The sequence below is a fragment of the Lemur catta genome, chromosome 1 (assembly GCF_020740605.2).
Source record: "Lemur catta isolate mLemCat1 chromosome 1, mLemCat1.pri, whole genome shotgun sequence".
NCBI classification, from domain to species: Eukaryota; Metazoa; Chordata; class Mammalia; order Primates; family Lemuridae; genus Lemur; species Lemur catta.
In genome coordinates, this window is record NC_059128.1 from 65,981,164 (window position 1) to 66,003,669 (window position 22,506).

Here is a 22,506-nt window from a genome sequence, read left to right on the forward strand (position 1 = left end):
GATAGGGCCAGGTAAGGAGATGGGGCCCAGAGTCTGAAGACTTGGTCCCACTGTGTAAGTTATAGATTACTTCTAGCAGCTTCCTGTTCCTCTCCAGACCGTTTTCTCATCATCAAATGCACGAAGTGGACCTGATGATCTGTAAGGGCCAGTGGTCCTTTTACATGGACTACCTCAGGACCAAGTCAGTTCCAGAGCCTTAGACAATTAGGTTCCTAGCTCCTCTGGGCCTGAGTTTTCCAGTATGTAACAGCAGTTTCCATCGACAGCCATCCCTTCCCCGGGGGCTCAGAGAACAGTCAAAGTGAACAGATGCAGTAGAAAAATTCTTTATTGAAAAGGGAAGAGGTGGCCCCTTGCTGGTGTCTCCTGGGCCCTGGGCAAAGGCGGTTGCCACCTTTCAGCTCTTCAGGCCGGCATTTGCCGGCATCTGAGCGCAGAAAGTCTGTCCACACCTTACCTTTAATAACCTTAAAGGGGAAGTGCCGTCCCGCAATGGTAAGTCACAGAATCAAATCTCAAGAACAGCGCTTCCAGTACTTGCCTTTAAGAACTCCTTAAAGGCAAAGTGGACAAGAGTGGCAGATAAAAGCCAGAACGTTTTCTGCAAAGTCTCTCCACGACTTTACCTTTAAGAATCTCTTAAAGGTGAGGCATATTCACGCGGCGTACAACGGAGGTAAACTCCACCAAGAAGTCTACAAAACACTTTTCCAATTCTCGCTTTTAGGATCTCTTTGCAGGACAGGTAGCCAAGCGCGGATTAATAAAAAGCAAAATACCCTGCAGAACTATTTTTCTTCCTGACCCGCCAGAACCCGCTCCGCCTGCAAAGTCTGCGCCCTCGCCGCCTGGGCGCCGCGGGGCCCGGAGGCGTCGGGAGGACACTGCCCACCAGTCCGGGCCCGCCCCCGCGGCCACACCGGGGCATCCTGGGAGTTTTTGGTTTCCTAGACGGCCTCGATCAAGGAAGCCGGATGGGACAGGGCGGGGCAAGGGGGCGAGCGAAGGGCGCGGTGACCATGGCGACCGCAGTGGCCATGGCGACCGCGGCTCAGAGCACTGAGAGGTCGTGACATGACCTGGAGCGCTGCTTGAAGAACTTGGCGTTGCGCGGCACCAGGTTGGCGAGGAAGCGCTTGGCTTTCTTGGTGAGGCTCTCGCGGCGCGCGGACGGCACGGGGCCCTCGGGGCTGCCCCGCTCCTGCCGGTGGCCTCCTGCGCGGCTCCGGCCCCGCCGCAGCCGGATCTGGCGCACGGCGCCCTCGAAGAGCTCCCGCGTGTTGTGGTGCAGCGCTGCCGACGTCTCGATGTGCTTGCAGCTCAGCGTCCCGGCCAGGTGGCGGCCCTCTGCAGGAAGGCACCGGCTCAGGCGCCCACTGGGCCGCACTGGGCCCGGGGAGAGGGTGGGCCTGGGGAGGTGCCGGGCGGGCGGTGGAAAGGGACTGGGACTAGTGAATCTCGAAACAGAGATCAAGGCTGAGATCACAGGGTGGGTCGGTAGAGATGAGAAGGAAAGGGAGAAAGGGGCCTTGAGGAGAGGTGAGGGGGAGTGAAGAGAAGAGATTCTCGGGGTCCTGGGAGTGGGGCAATTGAGGGTTAGCCTGGGGCTAAATGCAAATGAGTATAGTGTGTGAGGGTAAAAAGGCCTTAGGGAGAAGAGGTGACCTGGAAGGGAGAGCTTTCCTCTGAGATTGCCAGTATGGAATTGGTTCAGAATACACACCCTCCAGTGATACCTCCCGGGAACGGGCCAGGTCACTCTTGTTACCAACGAGGATGACAGGTAGGTCGTGGTGCGGCCTCCCAGCCCGGAGCCGAAGTAGGGTCTCTGGAACTTTGGAGAAGCTTCGGCGGTCAGTGACTGAGAAGACGATGAGAAAGGCGTCTCCGGTCTGAAGGCAGTGGTCCCGCAGCCACCCTCCAGCATCCCCCTGCAGATAGGCAGAGAGAGTCGTGGAATGTTAGGGCTGGAGGTACAGGAGGGGTGCCTCCCCACACCCAGGAGGGGCAGAGCGGGTAAGAAGCTGAAGCTGCTGCCCAGCTTCTGAGGAGTAGGTACGTACTGGCAGATCGTGTCCAGTATCTACACCACAAAGATGAGGGCTGTGAGGGAGAAGGAAGGCACCTGCTTAGGATAGCAGAGCTAGTTAATGGCAGAATCTTCATACTTTTTTTTTTTTGAGACAGGGTCTTACTCTTTTGCCCAGGCTAGAGTGCACTGATGTGATTAAGGCTCACTCGAACTCCTGGACTTAAGCTATCCTCCTGCATTAGCCTCCCAAATAGCTGGGACTACAGGTGCACCACAAAGCCCAGCTAATTTTTTTTTTCTTTTTTGTAGAGGCAGGGATCCTGCTATGTTGTCCAGGCTGGTCTCAAACTGCTGGCCTCAAAACAATCCTCCCACCTCGGCCTCCCAAAGTGCTGGGATTACAGGTGTGAGCCACTGCGCCCAGCCCAGAATCTCCATACCCAGCACATGTTTGTGGAGGAGGGAGAAGTTAGTGATGTGAGCCCCACCTGGGGGGACTGGGGACATAGGCTCCTAGACTAGGGTAGCCATCCTACTTTTTCATGCTTAAGTTCTTGATTAAAAAATGAATGCTATAAAAGTGTATGTAATTTGGCCACTTGGTGCTACATAGTAACTTTTATGTCCAAATATTCAGAAGTCCTCACTTTTTTTCCCCACTTCCCTGATATTCCAGAGCCCTGAGTTTTGGTCCTGTCACATCAGACTCTTCTAGGCTGAAAAATTTATGGATAGGGTCAATTTCAGGGTGTCCAGCCTGGCTTGCAGCTGCAGGATTTGTCAAATTCAGATCCTAAGTTTCCTCTGGGTCAGAAGATCTTGGAAAGACTGTGGCTCTTATGGCCGCAGGCTGTGGTACCCACATTGCTGTGGGCCCTTGCTCTCTGCGATGGTACAAATGAAAGAACAGGTTCTAATACATTTTGAAACCGGGGCTTGCAGTTCCACCAGCCTCCAATCAGACTTTGCCCTTCCCCAGTTCTCTCAGCTTCATCACTTGCTTGCAGCTACATCTTAATTCTCACCTGTTCCCAGATGTCATAAACAACTAGAGTCACTTCCTCCTTATCCACCATGATGCGTCTCTCATAGGTGTCCTCTGTTGGGAAATAGGGAGAGGGAATAAAGCCCATTAGGAGGTTCCCCAACACTTGTGAGACCTGGTAACCAGCAACACCTCAAATCTCAGCACCACAGAACCCTCATCCGCCTCCAGAGAGGCTTTAACAGAAAGCACTGGAGAAGCTTCTCTTCGCTTCTGTCCTTTAGGGGCTGTCCTTTTTTTTGAGACAGTCTCTGTCGCCATGGGTAGAGTGCAGTGGCATCATCATAGCTCACTGCAACCTCCCAACTCCTGGGCTCAGGCGATCCTCCTGCCCCACCCTCCCAAGCAGCTGGGACTACAGGCGCACACCACACACCCAGCTAATATTTCTATTCTTTGTAGAGACGGGGTCTTTCCCTTGTTCAGGCTGGTCTTAAACTCCTGAGCTCAGGCATTCCTCCCTCCTCAGCCTCCCAGAGTGCTAGGATTACAGGCGTGAGCCACCGCACTGGCAGAGGCTGCTCGTGTCATGAGCACTTCCATCCCTGACTAGGACCTCAGAGCCCTCTCGACCCACACAGACCTCCCTCAAATACCTGGGTTCTCTGGCTCATGAGCACTGTCTCCCTGGAGACCGCCGAAAGTGCCTGCTAGAGTGCTCTTGCCCACGCCGCTCTCCCCAACCAGCATGACCTTGAAGATGCCATCGTTTTGGGCAGCGGCTGCCTCCCCTGAGCCCAAGGAGTCAGAGGAGCCAGAGGATGAAGCCTGAGGCGGCCAGTCAAGTTCATCTACAGCCTGGGCCCGAAGAAGCTGGTGCTTGTAAGGGACAGGCATACTGCCTCTTCGTCTGGGGGCCCCCGGGGCAGAGGGTGGCCCACCCCGATCGAACCCTGCCAACAGTTTCTCTGTTTTCTTCGGCAGTGTGGCATCTGCTTCTGGGAGGGCGGGGAGCAAACAAAAGGAGGCTGTGAGTGGGGTATGTCCAGCCATCTGCAGAGGGCTCAATCCAGGCTGCTCCGGCTTCAGAGGCCCAGCCACACCCAATCTATGAGTAGGACCCTAAAGAAATTCAGAATCTTCTTTGGCATGGCCTCTTACACTAGACTCCCCAGAAGCCTGAACTGGTGAGCCTCCGTGGAGCTGACAGGATGGCATTTCCAGTGTGGTCCCAGCCACAACCTGTTTCAAAACATGCCCCCTGTGGGGGAGGCACCTGTACACAGGCTCACATACCCACTCACGGTTTACACGGACACACAGGCACACCCCCAGACTAGACCTCTGGCCCTGTGGGGTGAGGGGAGGCTGCCCCTCCTACCAAGAGGCCCTGCCTCCTATAGCTTCCTGCACTGGTACTCCCCACACCGAGGAGGGGCAGAGGGGATAAGAAACTGAAGCTGCTGCCCAGCTTCTGAGGAGTAGGTAGGTACTGGCAGAGTCAGAAACTTTGTGGGGAGGTTGTTCCTAGCAAAAGGATAGGGCTCTTCCTCTCTGGGATGACTGTGTCCGGTCTCTGCGGTGGGGGGTGTGTGTGTGTGAGAGGGGCTGCCGTTTCCTGGGGCCCTGCAGGTGAGCATCCCCCCGTGCATGGTTGTGTGTGAGAATCCTGCATCCCTGGCAGTCCCCGTGAGTGGGAGAGGATATTGTGTTCTCCGAGAGGTAGAGGCAGAGAGAGAGAGTGTGCCTGTGTGAGCTGAGCGAAAGGGAGAGTGACAGTGCACAGGTCAGGGTAACCGGAGGAGGACAACAGACACAACAAAGGGGGATGGAGAGAGGCTGGAAATAGCCCGGGATCAATACTCGGCTGGCAGCCAGGGCCTCCCGGAGCCAGAAGAAACCCTTACAACAGGTCCTGAGGGTAGCCCCCTGCCCGGGATTCCCAGGTTTGTAGGCTGCCCCTTTCCTTCTCCCCTTCCCTCTGGCCTGTCCCGGCCTCTTGGGAATGAGGCTGATCTAGGGGCCGTGTGCACTTTCTCTAGCAACCCCCTGGGAGTGATGGGGGAGGGGGCACTTAGGCAGCTCTTCTCCCCCTCCACCCCTAACCCAGCCCCAGTCCTTATGCGAGGAGGGGTCTTCTCCACTTCCTGACTTGCTCCTCCCCGCTTGCTGATTGGGTTCAAGCTCTTTCAACCCCTAGTTCAGACCTCCCATCAAAGCCTCAGCTCCCACCCCCATGGTTTTCAGCCCAAACCTGCTCAGGTTAGCCCTCACCTGGTGTGGGTGTCCCTGGGGGGGAGGCCCGGTGGCTGCCAGAGGGGCAGAGTGCTGTGGTTTCTGTGTCCGTGTCCATGTCGGTGTCAGGGTCCGTGTGCATCGGTGTGCGTGTGCCTGTGCAGCCCGGCGGCTCGCAGCACCCGCTCCCTCACTCAGCAGCACTGTCAGCTTTTTCCTTTAAATACCGCCCCCCCACACACGAATGCCCTCCCCCCCAGACACCTGGGGAAATTGTCCCACCCCCTGATGAGGTCACACATGCTAATGAGCAGTGATGTCAGCGGGATTCCCTCCTTTCTGCCCCCCTTTCCTTTGTGTCGCTTCCCTCTGGGAGCACACATACACGGAGCCTGGTTAAGGCATGACAGAACAAAGTCAGAGGGCCAGAACTGACGGGTTGAGTGGGTGTCAATGGGTAAGGGCGCTGAGGGTGGCAGGAGGCAGGGACCTAGGGGAGCTGAAGTCTCTCCAGGAGCCAGGACTCTGCATTATTTGTGTCTGTATTTCTAGCCACCTAGTCCAGTGTCTAGCCCAGAGCGGGTGCTCAGTGGCTAAAAAGAGGGGTGAGGCAGAAAGACTAAAAGCTGATCTGAAAGACAAAGAGAAACAGGCCAAAAGAGATGAGGGGACACGGGGATGGCCACCCTGCCACCATCTCCTCCACCCTGTCTCTTCTGGGCTGAGTACCCAAGTACCCATTTCCCAGCCCCTACGCAGCTGGGGGCTCCTAGGAAGGAGATACGGCTGCTTTGTGTGGGCAGCTTCATTTCACCATTAGGTTCAGGTGGGTGCAAACCATTGGGGGGACTCCTTCACCTTCTCTCTGTCCCTCCAGGCCCCCCAGCCAGTGTTAATTAGACCAGGGCAAAAGGGAGAGACAAGGCCAGCCATCTCAAAGAAGTTCCCGATTTTGGCCGGGCACTGTGGCTCATGCCTGTAATCCTAGCTTTCTGGGAGGCTAAGGCCGGAGGATAGCTGCAGCTCAGGGGTTCCACACCAGGCTGAGCACAGTGACACCCCGACTCTAAAAAAAAAAAAGAAGTTCCCAATCTTAAGTGAGGGGTGGGGAGTGCCGGCCGTCCCCCTCCCCACCTCCCGGCAGTGCTCTTTGTGGCAGCTGCCAGGCCTTCTGGGCTACCCAAGGAACATGCACAATGGATGATGTCTGCCTCTTTGCAGGAAGCCCAGATGGAGCATCTCCTTTACTGTTCCTTTTCTGTCCAGTTCCCTTCCTCTCTGGTTCCTGCTCTTGTACCCCTCCTTCCTGACACCCTCAAGCATCCAAACACATTCCGATTTCCTTTCTTTGCCCCATTTTTGCCAGGTGCTGTGCCAAGCACTGCCCTGCATGATCTCCTTTCATCTTCATGACCCTATGGCTCACAGTGGTGGGTGGGGGGCCTGTCCCCAAAGCAATCATGCAGCTGAAAAATGGGAACACCACGAATGTCACCCACCCATATCTTTTCAGTGCCAAGGATTGCTTTCATTTCTACACTGTGCTGATTTCCCTCTCTTAAATGTTCCAACTGTCTCCTATTATTGGGAACAGTTTCTATTGCAATCCTCAGTGGACTCTTCCAATGGAAGAGGCAAATAGTAATTTTGGGAATACTGTGCAGTGACACTTCACATATCTGGAGGTGAACTACAGGGCAACAGTGCAGGGTCTGGAGGGAACAGAAAGGACTCCTTAGCAGCTAACACACTCATGTGCTTTACTCATTGGATAGACTCTCCAGTCCTCAACCGTGGCCTACTTACCCTTACTTTTCACCATTTTACTGTGTTCATGTGCATTCCTGTACTGTAGATTAGAAGCACATTTAGAGCAGCAAGTGACTCGACAGCCTGGTAGCAAGGGAGGCACAACCAAAACAAAAAATAAACAAACAACATAAAGCAGTCATAAATGTTTTAAACTGGGGTCTAAGGTTATTTAGCATAAAAGCAAAGTGCTCCCCTGCCCCCACTGTTACAGCTTCTGAAGACACTGCCGCAGAGAAGCCATTGGTTTCTATGAATGATCCTCAGCTATTCAGAAAATTTTATATTGCAGATATGCTGAAGAAGAGTGTAATCATTTTAGATTGATCTCCTTCCAAAATGAAGGCTTTTTTTTTTTTTTTTTTTTTTTAAGGTTTAAACTGTAAATGAGTGAACTTCATGTATCTGGAAAACTCACTTAGGTGGCTGGATTCTTCTACGATCCCAGATAAGAGTGAGGGGCTGCAGACCCCAGCAACAATTCTCTCTTGTGACTTGTGACTTCTGCCTGCTCCCAATCCAGCCACACGAGCAGGCTGAGTTTCACCATGAACAACCTCCCCCTCATCCCGTTAGGAAACGGAAGCTGGAAACAGTCTTCTGCTGGACATGTCTGGAACATGTCCAGGCTCCCTCAGGAATGGGAGGTCCTGTGGAATAATGGGACAAGGGAAAGATTTGGAAGCAAACCAAGCCAGGTCTAAATCTGCCACTCAGTGGAGACTGAGCCAGTCTCATAATTTCTCTGAAGCTCCTCCTGAACTTGTGAAATGGGACTTACAATGCCTGCCCTGGCGTGGCTTTGGTGTGGGTTAACTACAGGTGATAGTCTGGCACTCAGCAGATGCCACCTTGAGGCTCCCACAGCCTCTCCCCTCCCAGCAGGGCTTGGAGCTTGGTTCAGGCCCAGAATTTTGCCCCGAGGACTGAATTCTGGTATCTTCCATTATCTCAGACTCTGATTAACAGCCTGGTCCCCATCTCATGCTGAGAACACCTCATCCCCACTAAGGGCCTTGATGTGGGTCCCACATCCGAGACTGGGCACCTCGATAGTGGTATCTATCTTGACAGAATTGTAAATTGTCTCATTTGTTTTTCCTTGAGCCCTGGTGAAAATAAACTTGAGTGACTGCTCCCTAGCGCCCTCACTTGGGCAGAACCCGCTTAGTCCCCCATACTGCCTGTACCTCTCTGATGTTCCTCTCCCTGCCGACCTGGGGCTTCACTGTAGCTGACAAATTACTATTACTGCTTGCACCTCATAGAGCACACATCCAGCACCTGCAGAAACTTCTTTCAGGCCCACTAATCTATAAGCACAGGCCTCCCTCCAGCTTTCTGAAGCATTCCACCATGAGGAACATTCTTTTACCTTAAACCTTTGTCCACTTTCAAGCTGAAAATACCCCACAGGAGGGAGTAAGTCTGGAACAGGACAAGGGCTGAAGATATCAGGCTTAGGGTCTTTGAGGTGAATATAGGGGAAGAAACTAGCAAGGTGGGCAGGGGCAGGGGGGAGACAACACTCGCTGCTTCACTGTTTTCACTGGGCCTGACGCCGAGCGCACCCAGGGACTGTTTGCACTTAGGAGGGAGGGCCCAAAGGGAGGATGGTATACAAGGTTCTCTGAAGCACCTTTCCCGATCTCTGGGAAGGGTCTGTGGTGAAAGGAGCCCAGGTCTTCCCTGAGCCAAGATGCCAGGGTCCCAGGACTGCACATCGCCCACACCCCTTCTTTCCTCCTTCCCCAGGCTCCTGCTCACTGGGGGAGAGGAAAACCAGCAACAGTGCTAGGCTTGAGGATGTGGAGAGTGTGATCAACCTCCACCAGAGCAGTGGGGATAGGCTGGGCCAGGGAGGAAGCAGCCTGAGGGGACATCGGCTTCCCTGGGGCCTGGCTCTGTTAGGGACGCCTCAGCTTTGCTCCCCAGGCATCACTCCCACCCCCACAGGCTCCTTCTGTAGCCTTTGCCTCTGTTTTCCTTTCAAACTCCGGGGCAGCTTCTGTCACCTTGCTCACAAAGGCAGGGTTCTAACATTTCTCCCAGATCTTTCCATCCTCCATCACCCTGCCTAGCTCTTCGGCTCTGGCCACTGCCCGTGCTCCCACCACCTCTTCTCAGGAGGTCCAAGGTCCAGCCTACAGCCCTAGCCCTCATGTCTCCAGTTTGCTTGTCCTGTGGACTCTCACTCTGCCTAGAATTCACAGCTCTACCCCAACTGCTGACAGCATTCTTTAGAATCCACTTTGGGCCCTCTTCCATGAAGACCTCTTAGATCTGGTGACGCTGGTGTCAGCACCGTCACACCCTGAGTGTTTGTGATGGCTCCCTCCACTCATCTTTGCCTGCTCTGCAGCATCCCGGCTGAGAGTCCATCTGTCCTGCATAAGACAGACTATTAAGTGCCTGGTGGGGTGGAGGGTGGAGGGCAGGGAGTCACGGCTGTGTTCCACCAGGGACAGTCTGCTCCTGTGATCTGTGCTCCATAAATGGGAACCTTCCCCGCTGCAGGGGCCGGCTGGCTTCTCTGCACTCCAGCCTGGCAGCCAGTAAAGGGGCTTGGTGTTCCCCCTCGTGTCAGCCACTGTAGAGCCGGGCCCCAGCCGGTGAGTGCAGGTGGAGAGGGTTGGTCCTTAGGGTTCCCAGAATTTTCTTACCTTCCGAGTGGTATAAGGATCAACAGTGGGGTGGTGGGAGGATGAATAGGAAGAGGGCAGGAGGCGGAGTGCTGAGCAAAGGCCTCCACCAGGAGCAAGATGAGGTGAGCGTAAGCTGAGAAGGGTGGAGAGAAGCAGGGCTCAGGCTCACAGCTAACTCACAAAATTTTAAAATTTACGATTCCTTTATTTTTGACCTCTACTTCCTGGGCAATGGCCTAGCTATGGGACAAAAGCATTTGTTTCACTCTTTTGTGAGCCAGGCCCTGTAGGAGGGATTGTGGGTCGGCAAAACCTCAGGTCCTGCCCAAATCCTCCCCTTGAGGGCTGGAGGGTCTCTAGCCAATGGGCATCCTGGTGCTTAAGGCCACTTTTGGGTGGGGGTTTGGCAAGGTTGGAGTGTCCAGGCCTGTGATCCTTTAAGAACTTTACTTTTTAAAAACCACCACTCGAATGGTGGTGGTATGGGCAGAGGGTGGCGGTGGAGGATCTGTGGTCTCTGCTGTGCACAGAGGGGACTCTGTAAGCCTCTCCCTACCTGAGGGACACCTAGCTTTACAGCAGCTACACAGGGTCAATGGGAGGCCTACCGAGTCTCCTCAGACCAAGGGACAGGGAAGAAAGCGGTGGAGAAGCTGAGCCACATTCTAAAGGGCTGTGACTAGAGCCCCCAGGGGAACCAGGTCCCCTCAGGCAAGCAGTGGCTCATCCTCTGCCTCAACCACCCAGACCCCTGGCTCAGCCAATGGCACTAGCAGCACATCATCCTCATCCTCTGGGGCCGGGACTGCTGTGTGGGGTCCAGGTGGGGTCCGGGCTGGCCCTGAGGGCCCCAGGCTGGGCAGGAGGCGGCCTCGCAGGGCCTGCACCACTCCAGACAACAGCGATGGCTCGAGGGGCAGTGAGGGCAGTGGCCCTGGGGCCTCGGGGACAGCAGGGAGGGCTGGAGATGTGCTGGCAGATGGCAGGGGGGCTTTGACAGGCAGTGGAGGTGCCTGCTCCCCATCCTGCCCACCCACTGCCCCGCCCTCACGGGCTGCACCTGTGCTGCCATCTAGGGCCTCAAGGGGAGCAGCAGAAGGGGTGACCTGGGGTCTAGTCTCAGAGGCCCGAGCTGAGGCGTTGGTCCTGGGAAGCAGGCCCCAGCGGCGGAGGCGGCGCACCAGGCGGCGCACCAGGCGGCCCCGCTGGCGGCGGCGAGCACCTGAGGCACCTCCTGGAGTCATGTCCTGGCGCAGGATCTGCAGCAGAGAACGCAGGTTGCCCAGCACTGAGTTCTGCAAGGGAAGGAGGCAGACACCAGAGTCAGAGGGGCAGAAGGCTGAATGAAGGAGGGTCCAGTGAGGGGCTATGGAAGGTCTGGGACAGGAGCTGCTAAGGTTGGGGGGAGTCACTTACATCATTAGGGTTCTCTGTAGGGAAGTCTTCCACAGGCGGGATGGCACCCTGGGCAATAAGCTGCCCATAGGAGGGGGGTGCCTGCTGGTGTACAATCTCGGCCTCCATCCGGGAGAGGGGGGCAAAGATGCTAGAAGGAATGAGGGCTGCTCAGTCACTGGTAGTTCCCAGCCAGAGCAGACCACCTCGGCCCGGACAGGCCTCCTCCCTCCACACTCAGGCCAGGGCAGCTAGAGCTACGCCATGGCTTTCCCAAAGGTCATCTGAGGTCCCTTCTTCCTTGAGACTGCCTACAGGATCTAGACCTGTCCTTCCAGGAGCCATTCAACAAGCTGGTCACAGGAACCCCTCCCCAAGGTGGGCACCCTCACGGTCCCCTGTGGCCGCACAGGCCGTCTCCACCTCAGTCCTCACTTCCCACTGACCTGTACTCCTGGGTGCGAATGGCATAGAGCTTGCAGGTGCAGCCCAGGGCGATGACCAGCAGCAGCCCGCACACCAGGCTGCCAATGACTGCAGCTGTAATGACCTTGCGGGGCAGGGCATAGGAGCAGTCCCACTCATCGCTGCCGTCCGCACAGTCTGGCTGCCCATCACACACCCACGTCTCGTACACACACTTCTCATCCCGGCATCGGAAGTTGCCAGGCTGGCAGTGCCGGCAGCGTCTCTCATCGGCTCCATCAGCACAGAAAGTCTGGTAGTTGCAGCGGTCGGCAGGCAGGTAGCAGGCTGTGGCACCGGGGGTGCCAGCAGCCCCGCAGGGGAAGTGTCCAGGTGGGCAGCTGGGGCAGTTCTCCTCATCTGTGCCATCAGCACAGTCCCATGAGCCATCGCAGCGCTGTGCCTCACTGTAGCAGCGCTCACCTAGGCCTTCGCCAGCCCCTAGGCCAGAGCCTAAGCCGCAGGGTCGGTCCCAAGGCAAGCAGTAGCCCTGTACATGGTAGGTGGCATTGAAGCCCCGACCACTGCTCCAAGCAACTGTGCGGTAGGCCACAACAGCCTGGCCAGACAGCGTCTCTACAGTGACGGCCTTGCCATTGCTGAAGTGGGTGAGACTACGCAGCAACCGGGAGGCCTCATGGGGCCCAGGGCCATCATACACATGCACTGCATCTCCATAGCCCAAGTCCAGGGCTGTGAAACGCACTGCCAGCCGCCGGCCATCGTGGGGGTCCAGCAGCCAGTGGCAGGACTGGGGGTGGGAGACTGAAACCAGGTGTGAGTATCCGGGGGAGGAGAACACCCCATAGAAGTCCTCTAAGGTGTGATTGCAGGGCAGGGTACGGACAGGGCCTGGGGTCAGCCCAGGGAAGGGGTCTGAGCTGCAACCTGCTTCATCAGAGCCGTCGCCACAGGCATCAATCCCATCACAACGCTGGGTAGCAGGTACACAGCGGTGGTTCAGGCACTGGAACTCATTCTGCAGGCACATCAGCCAATCTGCAGAGGCAGCATGGAGAGGGGCTGTGAAGCACCAGGGCCCTCAGGATCCTCCTCTGCTCCCTGGGCTTCCACCACCTCCTCTAATGGCCCCTCAGACACCCACCCCTGTCTAGCCTACCTTGGCTGTAGGAGAGCAGGAAGCCCTGGCCCATGGGTGCTCTGGCCCCAGCATAGCTGTAGGTGATGGTGACATTGCCCCCAGGTAGCTGCAGAGGGCTGGCAGGTGCCTCACACAGAGAGATCAGTGGCTGGAGAGGGGAGCGCAGGATTAAGCGCTCTGAGCCACAGGCCAGGTGCAGCTTCTGGAACCTACAGAAGTAGAGGAGCGCAGGATAGGAGATGTTCTTGACCACCACTGGCTTTCCCCTCCCCAAGTGCCACCAAACCCCCTCTGTCCCAAGAAGCACAAACATCTGCTTATCCATGATCTAAATAGCTAAATGAAAACTCAGTTAACCAAATTTTTTTGTAGGCAACATAGTCAGTGGGGATAGTCCTAACATAGGCCAGTGGTACCATAGGACCAGAAGATATATCCTAGAGCCCTTTGGAAAACCTGACTTGTGTTCAGGGACTGAATTAAGACCAGATTTCTTGCTTTCCATTTGCTGCAGCACTGTCACCCAAGTATGGTACCAGGGGTAACTGGCGAGATTACCATACAGTTCAATTAACCAGAACTCACACCCCCCACAGTGCCAGGTGGTGAGACCTGGGTTCCCCTTGGCATTCTGATCCCTCTGCCCTAACAGCCCCTCCCCAGATTGTCCTCTCTCTCCACCTACGCGTCTCTGGGTAAATTCACAGGAAGTAAACTGTGTGAGGCAAATAGCCAGGTACTTAACATGGACCCCAATCCCATGATCCAAGGCAGAAAGCTTGGGGAGACTTGGAATGTTAAAAGATCTGGGGAGGCTGAGGAATGTTCTAAGCTGATTAAAGAATAGTTGTGAATCCCAGGCAGGGACATGCAGTGGATTGAAGGACTCCTCAAAACAGTCCTAGGTGAGCCCAGGAGTGTTTCTAGAGGGACCACTGTCCTTTGGAGATGCCCAGGACCCAAGCTAGATGTCCACCCCAGCCCAGCTCCAATTCACCATGTCTGGCCCAGAACAAGTCAAGCTTTTAGGGCAGGCTAGGTCAAATCAAATTCTCCTCTTCCCTGTTGACAAGGATGGAAATTCCATGGGGAAGTGATCCCTGAAGACTTTTCCACAGTGGAGGGGGAAGGGCAGGGGAGAGGAATGGCGTCTCGCTCTGCTTCTCACCTGACTGTTACCGTCTGCTCCTTGTTGCCCAGGATGAGCCAGGTGCAGTTGGCAGGGGAGCTGCGGCTGTCTCTGCCCAGGGGCCTCTGCAAGGTACCCTGCACTTCCAATAGCACTGCTGGGGGGTCCTCACAAGCTGGCGAGGAAGGTAGGGACACTGGTATAGAGCACCTTAGCATCCCACCCACCCCAGACTTGAGGCCTCCAAGGGCCTGGGCTCTTCAAGAAGGAGCAGAGTACCTACCCTCCACACACACATACACATCCTCCCCCAGAATTACAGCCTTCTGGCCCCTCTATTCCTCTCCACACTCTTCATAACTTCTCCTTAACTATTAATACCACAAACAATTCTGAGGTCTGCTTTGTGTCAGCCACTGGGCCAGGGGGAGCAGGAAATACTGTCTCTACCTTCAAGCAGACTACATTCTGGGTAGGGAGACCAAGCATGGCTATTCCAAGAAAAAACAAAATAGCACATAGCAGCTACCAGGTGAGGGTCCACACTTAGCCCCCATTTCCCCACCTGTGAAATAAAGGATGGATGATTTCCACTCTAAAACTATGGTAGGTCCCATGGAATTCAGGGAAGTAAGAGTCCTCTTGAGTGCCCCCTTATTCCCAAGGCTGCAGAGCCCCAGGGCTTCCCTCTACTCACCAGGATTTGGGAAAATGATCCGGTCTGGATGTGCCAGAGCGCCTCCTAGAGGAAGAGCAAGAAAGGGCAAGACAGTGAGTCACCCTTAGGAGTTTTCTTCACCTGAACTCAAGGAGGAAACGAAGCCATCTGGGACTTCCGGGCAGTTTATAGGACGAGGGGGTGGAGGGGGGTTGGGGAGAAGGCTGCGGTGTGTAACCTCCGAGGAAGGTCCGGCAGCAGGGTGATCTGGGGAAGCTGGAGGGAGGACGAGGGCCGAGCGGAGCAGCCGGAGACTTCCCCGGGGGCTGGGGCAGGCAGCGCCGGGTGTGGCGGCAGGGGCTGCGGGGCAAGGGCAGACACGGTGGAGTGAAGGGTCGCAAAGCAGGCAGTCAGAGCGGCAGGGCCTGGTGACAGCCCCGGGGGCGGGGTACCGGTGCCGGTGGGTAGTCTCATCTCGGTTCTTACCAAGGAGGAGGAGAAGGAGGATGGCCGGCAGCATCCTGGGCCGTCCTGAGGTGCAGAAAGAGTCCCGGAGCTTCTGTCGTCTACCCAGTGGGGAGGCAGCGGCGCCGCGGTCATCCAGGCTCGCCGGTGCCGCCTCCCCTAGGGGGCTGCATGGCCCGGGCTCGACCCGTGCTCCGGATGCCAGGGCTGGGGGCGGGGAGGCGGCGGCGGCCCGGGAGTAGGGGCGGTGCCTCTCGCCAACTTCAGAGTTGTTTTCTCCCGCCGCCGCCGCCGCGCTCTCTCCCCCGGGCTCGGCTCCCGAAGCCCCGGGACTCGGCTTGGGGCCGGGTGCTGGGGCGCAACCTCGCCTACAGCCAGCCCGCAGGCCGCACGCGCCCCTGTCCGGGCCTGGCCGCCACCTGCCGGGGCTTGAGGCCACTTCCTCTTCGGGCCAAACTTTGCAGACTGTCAGCCCCCAGGGCCGGCTCCCGCGCCGCTCAACTTCTCCAGCGCGACCAGCCGGCGGAACGCGGCCGGGGAGCGGGGGAGGGGAAGAGGCGACTCGGCCCAGCGCCCCGGCCCTTGCCCAGGCCGTACCCCCGCCCGCCCAGGGGTTGGAGGAGCCGGGGCGGAGGGAGAGGGCGGGTGACGAGCCTGGTCCCACCCCTGTCAGTCACCGCACGGGACCCGCCCACCCGCTCGCCTTAACCCCTTTCCGGTGCTGCCGGGACTTGTCAGACGGGCGCTTGACGTGCAGCTTCGGCTTCCACTTTTAACTCTGCTTTGTTTAGTCCTTCGGGTGTAACACGTTTGTTGTTACAGGACACGTTTGTAACGTTTGTCAAATGACATCTGCTTATTCCATAGCTGTCATGTCTTTCCTTTGGACCCTTAAGCTCTCGGTACTTTTCTTGTCCCAGAGTCTTGAGATCTGGTACCCCTTTCTGTAGCGAGCCTTTATCATAGCAATTACCACTCGGTATGGGAACTATTTGTTTATTCGTCATTCCCGACCCCGCCCGCCCCTTCTGGAAGCTGAAACTTCCGGTAGGCTGGGGCCTTGACTGTTTACCTTTGTACCCACAGGGCTTGTCTCCTGCTGAGGCACAGTAAGAACTCAATAAATGGTAAATAAATGAATAAATAGACCTTTTCCACTTGCAGGCTATGTGACCTTGAGAAAATTCCTTAACTTCTCTGTACTTCTCAATTATAAAATGCGGTTTATGATAGTGCAACTCCTTAAGGTTGTCGCAAATATTTAGGGAAATAATACAAGTTGAGCACTACGAACATTGCCTATAAGAAGCGCTTCATATCTGGTGGCAACTATTATTATCAGTTCTAATTTATGTGAGCTTGGGGTTACTGATTTCCTGTGGCACTGATAGCTAATATTAATAAGCAATAACAACTACTAGCAAACACTTTTTGAGCTTTTTCCACACTTCAGGCACAGATCTAAGTAAGCACTTTACCAAATATTTAGTAAGTACTTTAGTAAATACTAAATACTTTAGTTAATATTTTACAAGTATTGGTCATTTAATCCTCTCAACGACCCTGTGAAGTAGATACTATTGTTACTCCTCCCATTTTACAGATAAGGAAATGTAGGCACAGAGTATTTTGCCCAAGATCTAGTACAGCAGGTGCTCTGTATCTGCAAGTTCTGCATCCATGGATTTAATCAATCACAGTTCAAAAATATTAGGGGGAGCGTGGCTGGAAATTGTGTCTGTACTGAAGATGTACAGACTTCTTTTCCTTGTCATTATCCCCTAAACGATACAGTATAATGACGACTATTTACATAGCATTTACACTGTTAGGTTTTATAACCTAGAGATGATTTAAAATATATGGGAAGATGTGCATAGGTTATATGCAAATACAACACCATTTTATATAAGGGGCTTGAGCACCCGGATTTTGGAATCTGTGGGGGCCCTGGAACTAATATCCTGCAGATTGGGATTGGAATGACTATACAGAGTGAAGCTGTGGTTTGAACCCAGGCAACTGGCTCTAACAAAGCACACATTCTGATCCTTATTACTCTCTCCTTTCTACAGCTGGTACAAAACAGTTTTCTGTTGGTGACATTTATTGCTATAGGGCCTCAAGCTGGGCCTGAAGCCATAGAGTTGGCGATAAAAAGGCCCTTCTTGGCTGGGCGGGGTGGCTCACGCCTGTAATCCTAGCACTCTGGGAGGCCAAGGTGGGAGGATCGCTCGAGGTCAGGAGTTGGAGACCAGCCTGAGCAAGAGCGAGACCCCCATCTCTACTAAAAATAGAAAGAAATGACCTGGACAGCTAAAAATGTATATAGAAAAAAAATTAGCTGGGCATGGTGGCACATGCCTGTAGTCCCAGCTACTCGGGAGGCTGAGGCAGGAGGATGGCTTAAGCCCAGGAGTTTGAGGTTGCTGTGAGCTAGGCTGACGCCCCGGTACTCTAGCCCGGGCAACAGAGCGAGACTCTGTCTCAAAAAAAAAAAAGGCCCTTCTTCCACTTAGTCCTTTGTCCCATGCCCTAACTCTCTCTATGCTCCCTACTGCAACCCTTATGGATTAATGAGAGGATCAGATAGAACCTTGAAGGTGGGAGGAAGGCACAGAAGGAAGCAGGATAAAGAGATTGGGGAAATTGAAAATGCTTAGGTCCTAAAAATAGTCATGGAGGTTTTAGCTGAGTGCCAGCTATGTTCTTAGTGCTGGGTATTTGGTGGATGCCTGGAACTCTTAAGACTTAATTTTAGCTTCAAGGAGCTTACAGTCTAGTTGGAAAGGGAGGTCAGATACATAGATTAAAAATGCCAGACAACTCTGGGGCATACCTGTGGGAGTGGGCACGTGGGGAAGTAGGAAATTTGGAAAGGAAGCAGGAGAGGTGGTGGTGAGATGGGAAGAGTTGTGGGGAAATGAACCCATGGTTTGGGGTGCTGAATAAACCGAAATTTGCAAAAAATAAAACCAAGACCTGTGCTGTTGGAAGCAATCATCATCATCAGAAGAAATGGCACCAGGGTAGAACAAACTTTCATTCTATAAATATTTGAGTGCCTTCTAAGTGCAAGGCACTGTGGCAAACACTGGGAGTTAATATTTCAGAGCGAATTCAAGCCAAAAAAAGATGAGAAAGAAATTAAAGAGGACCTAGATATTTATAATGAGTTTAAGTTTTAATTAGTTTAGAAAGTTTAAGTGTCCAGGCCCATATAAATCACATCCTAGACCATCAAGTACCTTTGGGAATGTGAATGTGGAAATATTCTTGGAAATTTTTGAGGAATTATGAAAAATAGTGGAAGTCATGGAAAAAAAGCAGATGTTTAGTTTTTAAATGATAATATCTAGCTTTTGTAGAGTATTCACTGTATGCTAGGCACTGTTCTAAGCACTTCATATATATTATCTCATTTAATCCTCACCACACCTCTAGGAAGTAGGTGTTATTTTTGTCCTCATTTTTTAATTGAGGAAACTGAGTCATAGATAGTTTGGACAACTTGCTCAGATCAAACTACTAGTGTGTCAGAGCCAAGACTTGAGTCAAGTTGTCTGGATCAGAGTCCTTGGTGTTAAACATGGTAGATTCTAGAAGCTTCAGAGCAAAGACTTTAACACCTGGATAATTGCTAGAATAGATGCTAGTCATTCACCTGTCTACTCTCAGATTTATTGTCTTGCCCCTTCCTGCAAACTACATTCCCAGGTTCCCTTGCGAAGTGACTTTGGGCTCGGTTCAGCTAGCAGGAGGCACTAGTGGGAGACTGCAGAAGTGCAGAAGGAGAACCCAGGGTACGCCCTATCCCCCCAGGGCAGCTTTGTCTACAGCAGGAGTTGTGCATCTTCTGTGATTCTAGCTCCCATTAGGTAGCCAGCCTGGCCTTGAGGCTCTGGTGACACTACCTCCCCGCTTTATTCCTTCAGCTTCCTGCTGTTGCTAATCTCTGGGCTCCCTCACCATCTCCCTTTTGGTTTTCAGCAATTTCATCATATTTGTGACTTTGTTCTTTTGTTAAATTTTTTCTATTGAACTATCTGGCATAGACTATTTTCTTTTCTTCATCAGATCCTGACCCATAGAGGTGATCATCACTCATCATTAGTACCTGGCATAGTTCACCAGGAACTAGACACATCATTCTAAAAGCATTCTCTTTTTTGGGGAGTATTACTTTGGCAGTATCATAAACATAGACTATCTGAATTTAAGCCAATAGGAAAATATGGGCTGTATATTAGTACAACCAGTAGTCTCAGGCTGAAGTATGTATTCATAGTGCACACATCAAAATTGATGTCAATCTGGAGAGTCCCAGTAAACATATAAAAAATTAATTATCTGAAGATGTAGAAGGTGAGTTAATTAGATTTTAAGATGACATAAATTGGAATCAAAAGCTACAAGACAAAATAAGGAATCAAAAGGTCTTGACAACCTAAACAATGGATCTGATCTATTTACAATGAGAGAAGAGATAAAAATGCAAAATCCTACAGCTAGGTTACAGACAACTAACTTACAAAAAGGATAGATGGCTTAACTGTTGTTTGTGTAAAGGGAAATTAGGCCCAGCTACTCGGGAGGCTGAGGCAGGAAGATTGCTTGAGCCCAGGAGTAGGAGTCCAGCCTGGCAACATAGGGAGACCCTGTCTCTAAAAACAATGACAACAAAGACAAAAATAGAAATTAGGCCTTTCTGTTGGTTCTAAATGCAGGTGAATGAACAGCATGGTGTGGTTGCATGAAAGCTAACACTGGAGAAGAACTGGACTGTAGAGTAAGTTGCCTGAGCTTAAGTCCCAGTACTGCCATTTATCAGCTGAATGATGATAGCGACAGTTTTACTTCTCCATGCCTGACTTTCTCCATGTACAAAATGGGGATGATGATAATATTGGTGTTTTAGTTATCTTTTGCTATATAGCAAATTACCCTAAAACTTAGTGGCTTAAAACAATGAACATTAATTTTCTCATGGGTTTTATGGGTCAGTAATTCAGAAGCAGGTTAGCTGAGTGATTCTGGCTGGGGAAGTTGCAGTCATCTGAAGGCTTGACTGGGGCTGAAGGATCTATCTCCAAAATGGCTCACTTACATGCCTGGCAAGTAGGTTTAGGTCCTAAAAGCAGTCATGGAGGTGCTGGCTGTCGGCAGGAGGCCTCAGTTCCTCCTCATGTGGGCATCTCCACAAGCTGCTTGAGTGTCTGGTGACATGGCAGCTGGCTTCCCCCAGAATGAGCAATGCAAGAGAGAGAAAAGTGGAAGCCATGATGCGATGCTTTTAACACCTAGTCTCAGAAATCACACTTCATAATTTCTGCAATATCCCTTTATTTACACAGGTCATCTGTATACATTGTAGGAGGAGACTACATAAGAGCACAGATATTAAGAGGCAAGAATCATTGGGGTCTATCTTGAAGGGTGGCTACCATCATCTACCCTTTGGCCCCCAAAGATTCATGTCCCTCACATATGCAAATGCATTCAACACTCCCAAGGCATCCAAAAGTATCATCCCATTGCCATATCAGCTTGAACTCTAGACTCCTGTCATCTAAAACAGGCCTTCAGATAAGGTTCCTCTGGACTAATGTCTTAAGTACAGCTCCTTGAGTTCAGTTCCGCTTGATCTGAAGACCTGTGAACTAAAAAGAGAAGTTATCTTCTCTGCCTCTCCTCCACTGCCAACATACAATGGTGGGATATGGGACAAGCATAGGATAATCTCTATAGATTTTTCTATTCAGAAAAGGGGAGAAATGGATGTACAAAGGAGTCACTATTCCATAGAAATTCTAAAAACTCCAATAAGATTCACTGGAGAATCACAAAAGTTTTAAGATAATTGTATTGGCAGAAAATATTGGCAGCTTGTATTGAAAGAGACAGAGACAATACAAAATGACAAGAGGCCTTTGGACCCCCAAATTTCTACAGCAAAAAACAGGCTGAGAAAACTACACAGCTGCAAGCATGGGCTACCTTTTATGGAAAAAGTAAGGTGGCTCAGAAGGCAGAGAATAAAGAGCCCACAGTTGGAGCCAAGAGCTCTGAGAAATTATGCTCAGATCTTGAGTTGTACTCAAAGAATGGCCAGGCATGGTGGCTCACACCTGTAATCCTGGCACTTTGTTGGGGGGCAAGCAAGGGGGATCCCTTGAGGTCCGGAGTTCAAGACCAACCTGAGCAACATAGCAAGGCCCCATCTAAATTAGCTGGGCACGGTGATACATGCCTATAGTCCTAGATACTTGGGAGGCTGAGGCAGGAGGATCACTTGAGCCCAGGAGTTTGAGGTTTCAGTAAGCTATGATGATGCACTGCACTGTAGCCCAGGCAACAGAGTGAGACCCTGTCTCAAACAAACAAACAAACAAACAAAAAACGGGTATCACATTCAACACTCTGCCTGAAAATCTCTTTAGGTAGATTTCCCATTCATTAGCTACATTTTCTCCTTTCCATGTTACTCAATAGGCTAACTACCATTGTTAAACTTTCTACATAATAAGGATCTTCTTTCTTCCTGTTTCAAAACACATTTTCCTCACTTTCCTTTAGGTCTTCACTGGCTGCATCTTCAAAGACCATCATGGCTCTACTAACAGTCACTTCAAGACATTTTAGACTTTCACTGACATTCTTCTCTTTTAGGAGTTGTTTTGTACAGAAAAGAAAAAAAAACCAAAAACACTCTTCTCAAAGTCTTTCCAGCTTCTGCCCCCTTGCCTGATTCCAAAGTCATTCTCATATTTTAGGTGTTTGTCACAGCAGCACTCCACTTCTGGTGCCCAAATCTATATTAGTTATCTATTTTTTTTTTTTGAGACAGAGTCTCGCTTTGTCGCCCGGGCTAGAGTGAGTGCCGTGGCATCAGCCTAGCTCACAGCAACCTCAAACTCCTGGGCTTAAGTGATCCTACTGCCTCAGCCTCCCAAGTAGCTGGGACTACAGGCATGTGCCACCATGCCCGGCTAATTTTTTCTATATAGATTTTTAGCTGTCCAAATCATTTCTTTCTATTTTTGATAGAGACGGGGTCTCACTCTTGCTCAGGCTGGTCTCGAACTCCTGACCTCGAGTGATCCTCCCGCCTCGGCCTCCCAGAGTGCTAGGATACAGGCGTGAGCCACCGCGCCCAGCCTATATTAGTTATCTATTGCTGAATGACAAATTACCCCAAAATTTAGCAGCTGAAAATATAAAACAAACATTTATTATCTCACTCAGTTTGTATTGGTCAGGAATTTGAAAGTGACTTACCTGGATGATCCTGTCTCAGAGTCTCTCATTAGGTGGCAGTCAAGATGCTGGCCAGGGCTGCAGTCATCTGAAGGCTTGATTGGGGCTGGAGGATCTGCCTCCAAGATGGCTCACACATGTGCCTGGCAAGTTTGTGCTGACTGTTGGCAGGAAGCCTTAGTTCCTCACCCACAGACCTCTTTATAGTGCTTCTTGAGTGTCCTACAACATGGCAGCTAGCTTTTTCCAAAATGAGTGATCTGAAAGAGAGCAAAATGAAAGACATAGTGTCTTTTATTGCTTATTACTCTGAAAGTCACACGCTG

At 52.3% G+C, this 22,506-nt stretch overlaps 2 protein-coding genes across 4 annotated transcripts; both read right to left on the reverse strand.

Moving 5' to 3' along the window:
* Positions 1-315: 315 nt before the first annotated feature.
* Positions 316-9,802, reverse strand: REM2 (RRAD and GEM like GTPase 2). 3 transcript variants are annotated; one of them, XM_045525971.1, is made up of 7 exons: positions 7,483-9,802; positions 7,062-7,148; positions 5,295-5,886; positions 3,677-4,015; positions 3,061-3,134; positions 1,727-1,934; positions 316-1,350 (listed from the first exon to the last, which is right to left on the reverse strand). In XM_045525971.1, the coding sequence occupies exons 3-7, from the start codon at positions 5,395-5,397 to the stop codon at positions 1,055-1,057; spliced, it is 1,020 nt and encodes a 339-aa protein (XP_045381927.1). In that variant the 5' UTR covers positions 5,398-5,886; positions 7,062-7,148; positions 7,483-9,802; the 3' UTR covers positions 316-1,054. The 3 variants fall into 3 exon arrangements, with proteins under 3 accessions (XP_045381927.1, XP_045381936.1, XP_045381916.1); XM_045525980.1 differs by having other exon boundaries at positions 1,772-1,934; positions 3,677-4,018; XM_045525960.1 differs by having other exon boundaries at positions 3,677-4,018.
* Positions 9,803-9,893: 91 nt separating this feature from the next.
* On the reverse strand, positions 9,894-15,027 carry LRP10 (LDL receptor related protein 10). Its single transcript, XM_045525937.1, has 7 exons — positions 14,945-15,027; positions 14,498-14,542; positions 13,840-13,975; positions 12,690-12,880; positions 11,551-12,568; positions 11,126-11,255; positions 9,894-11,004 (listed from the first exon to the last, which is right to left on the reverse strand). The coding sequence occupies exons 1-7, from the start codon at positions 14,976-14,978 to the stop codon at positions 10,417-10,419; spliced, it is 2,142 nt and encodes a 713-aa protein (XP_045381893.1). The 5' UTR covers positions 14,979-15,027; the 3' UTR covers positions 9,894-10,416.
* Between the last annotated feature and the right edge of the window lie 7,479 nt (positions 15,028-22,506).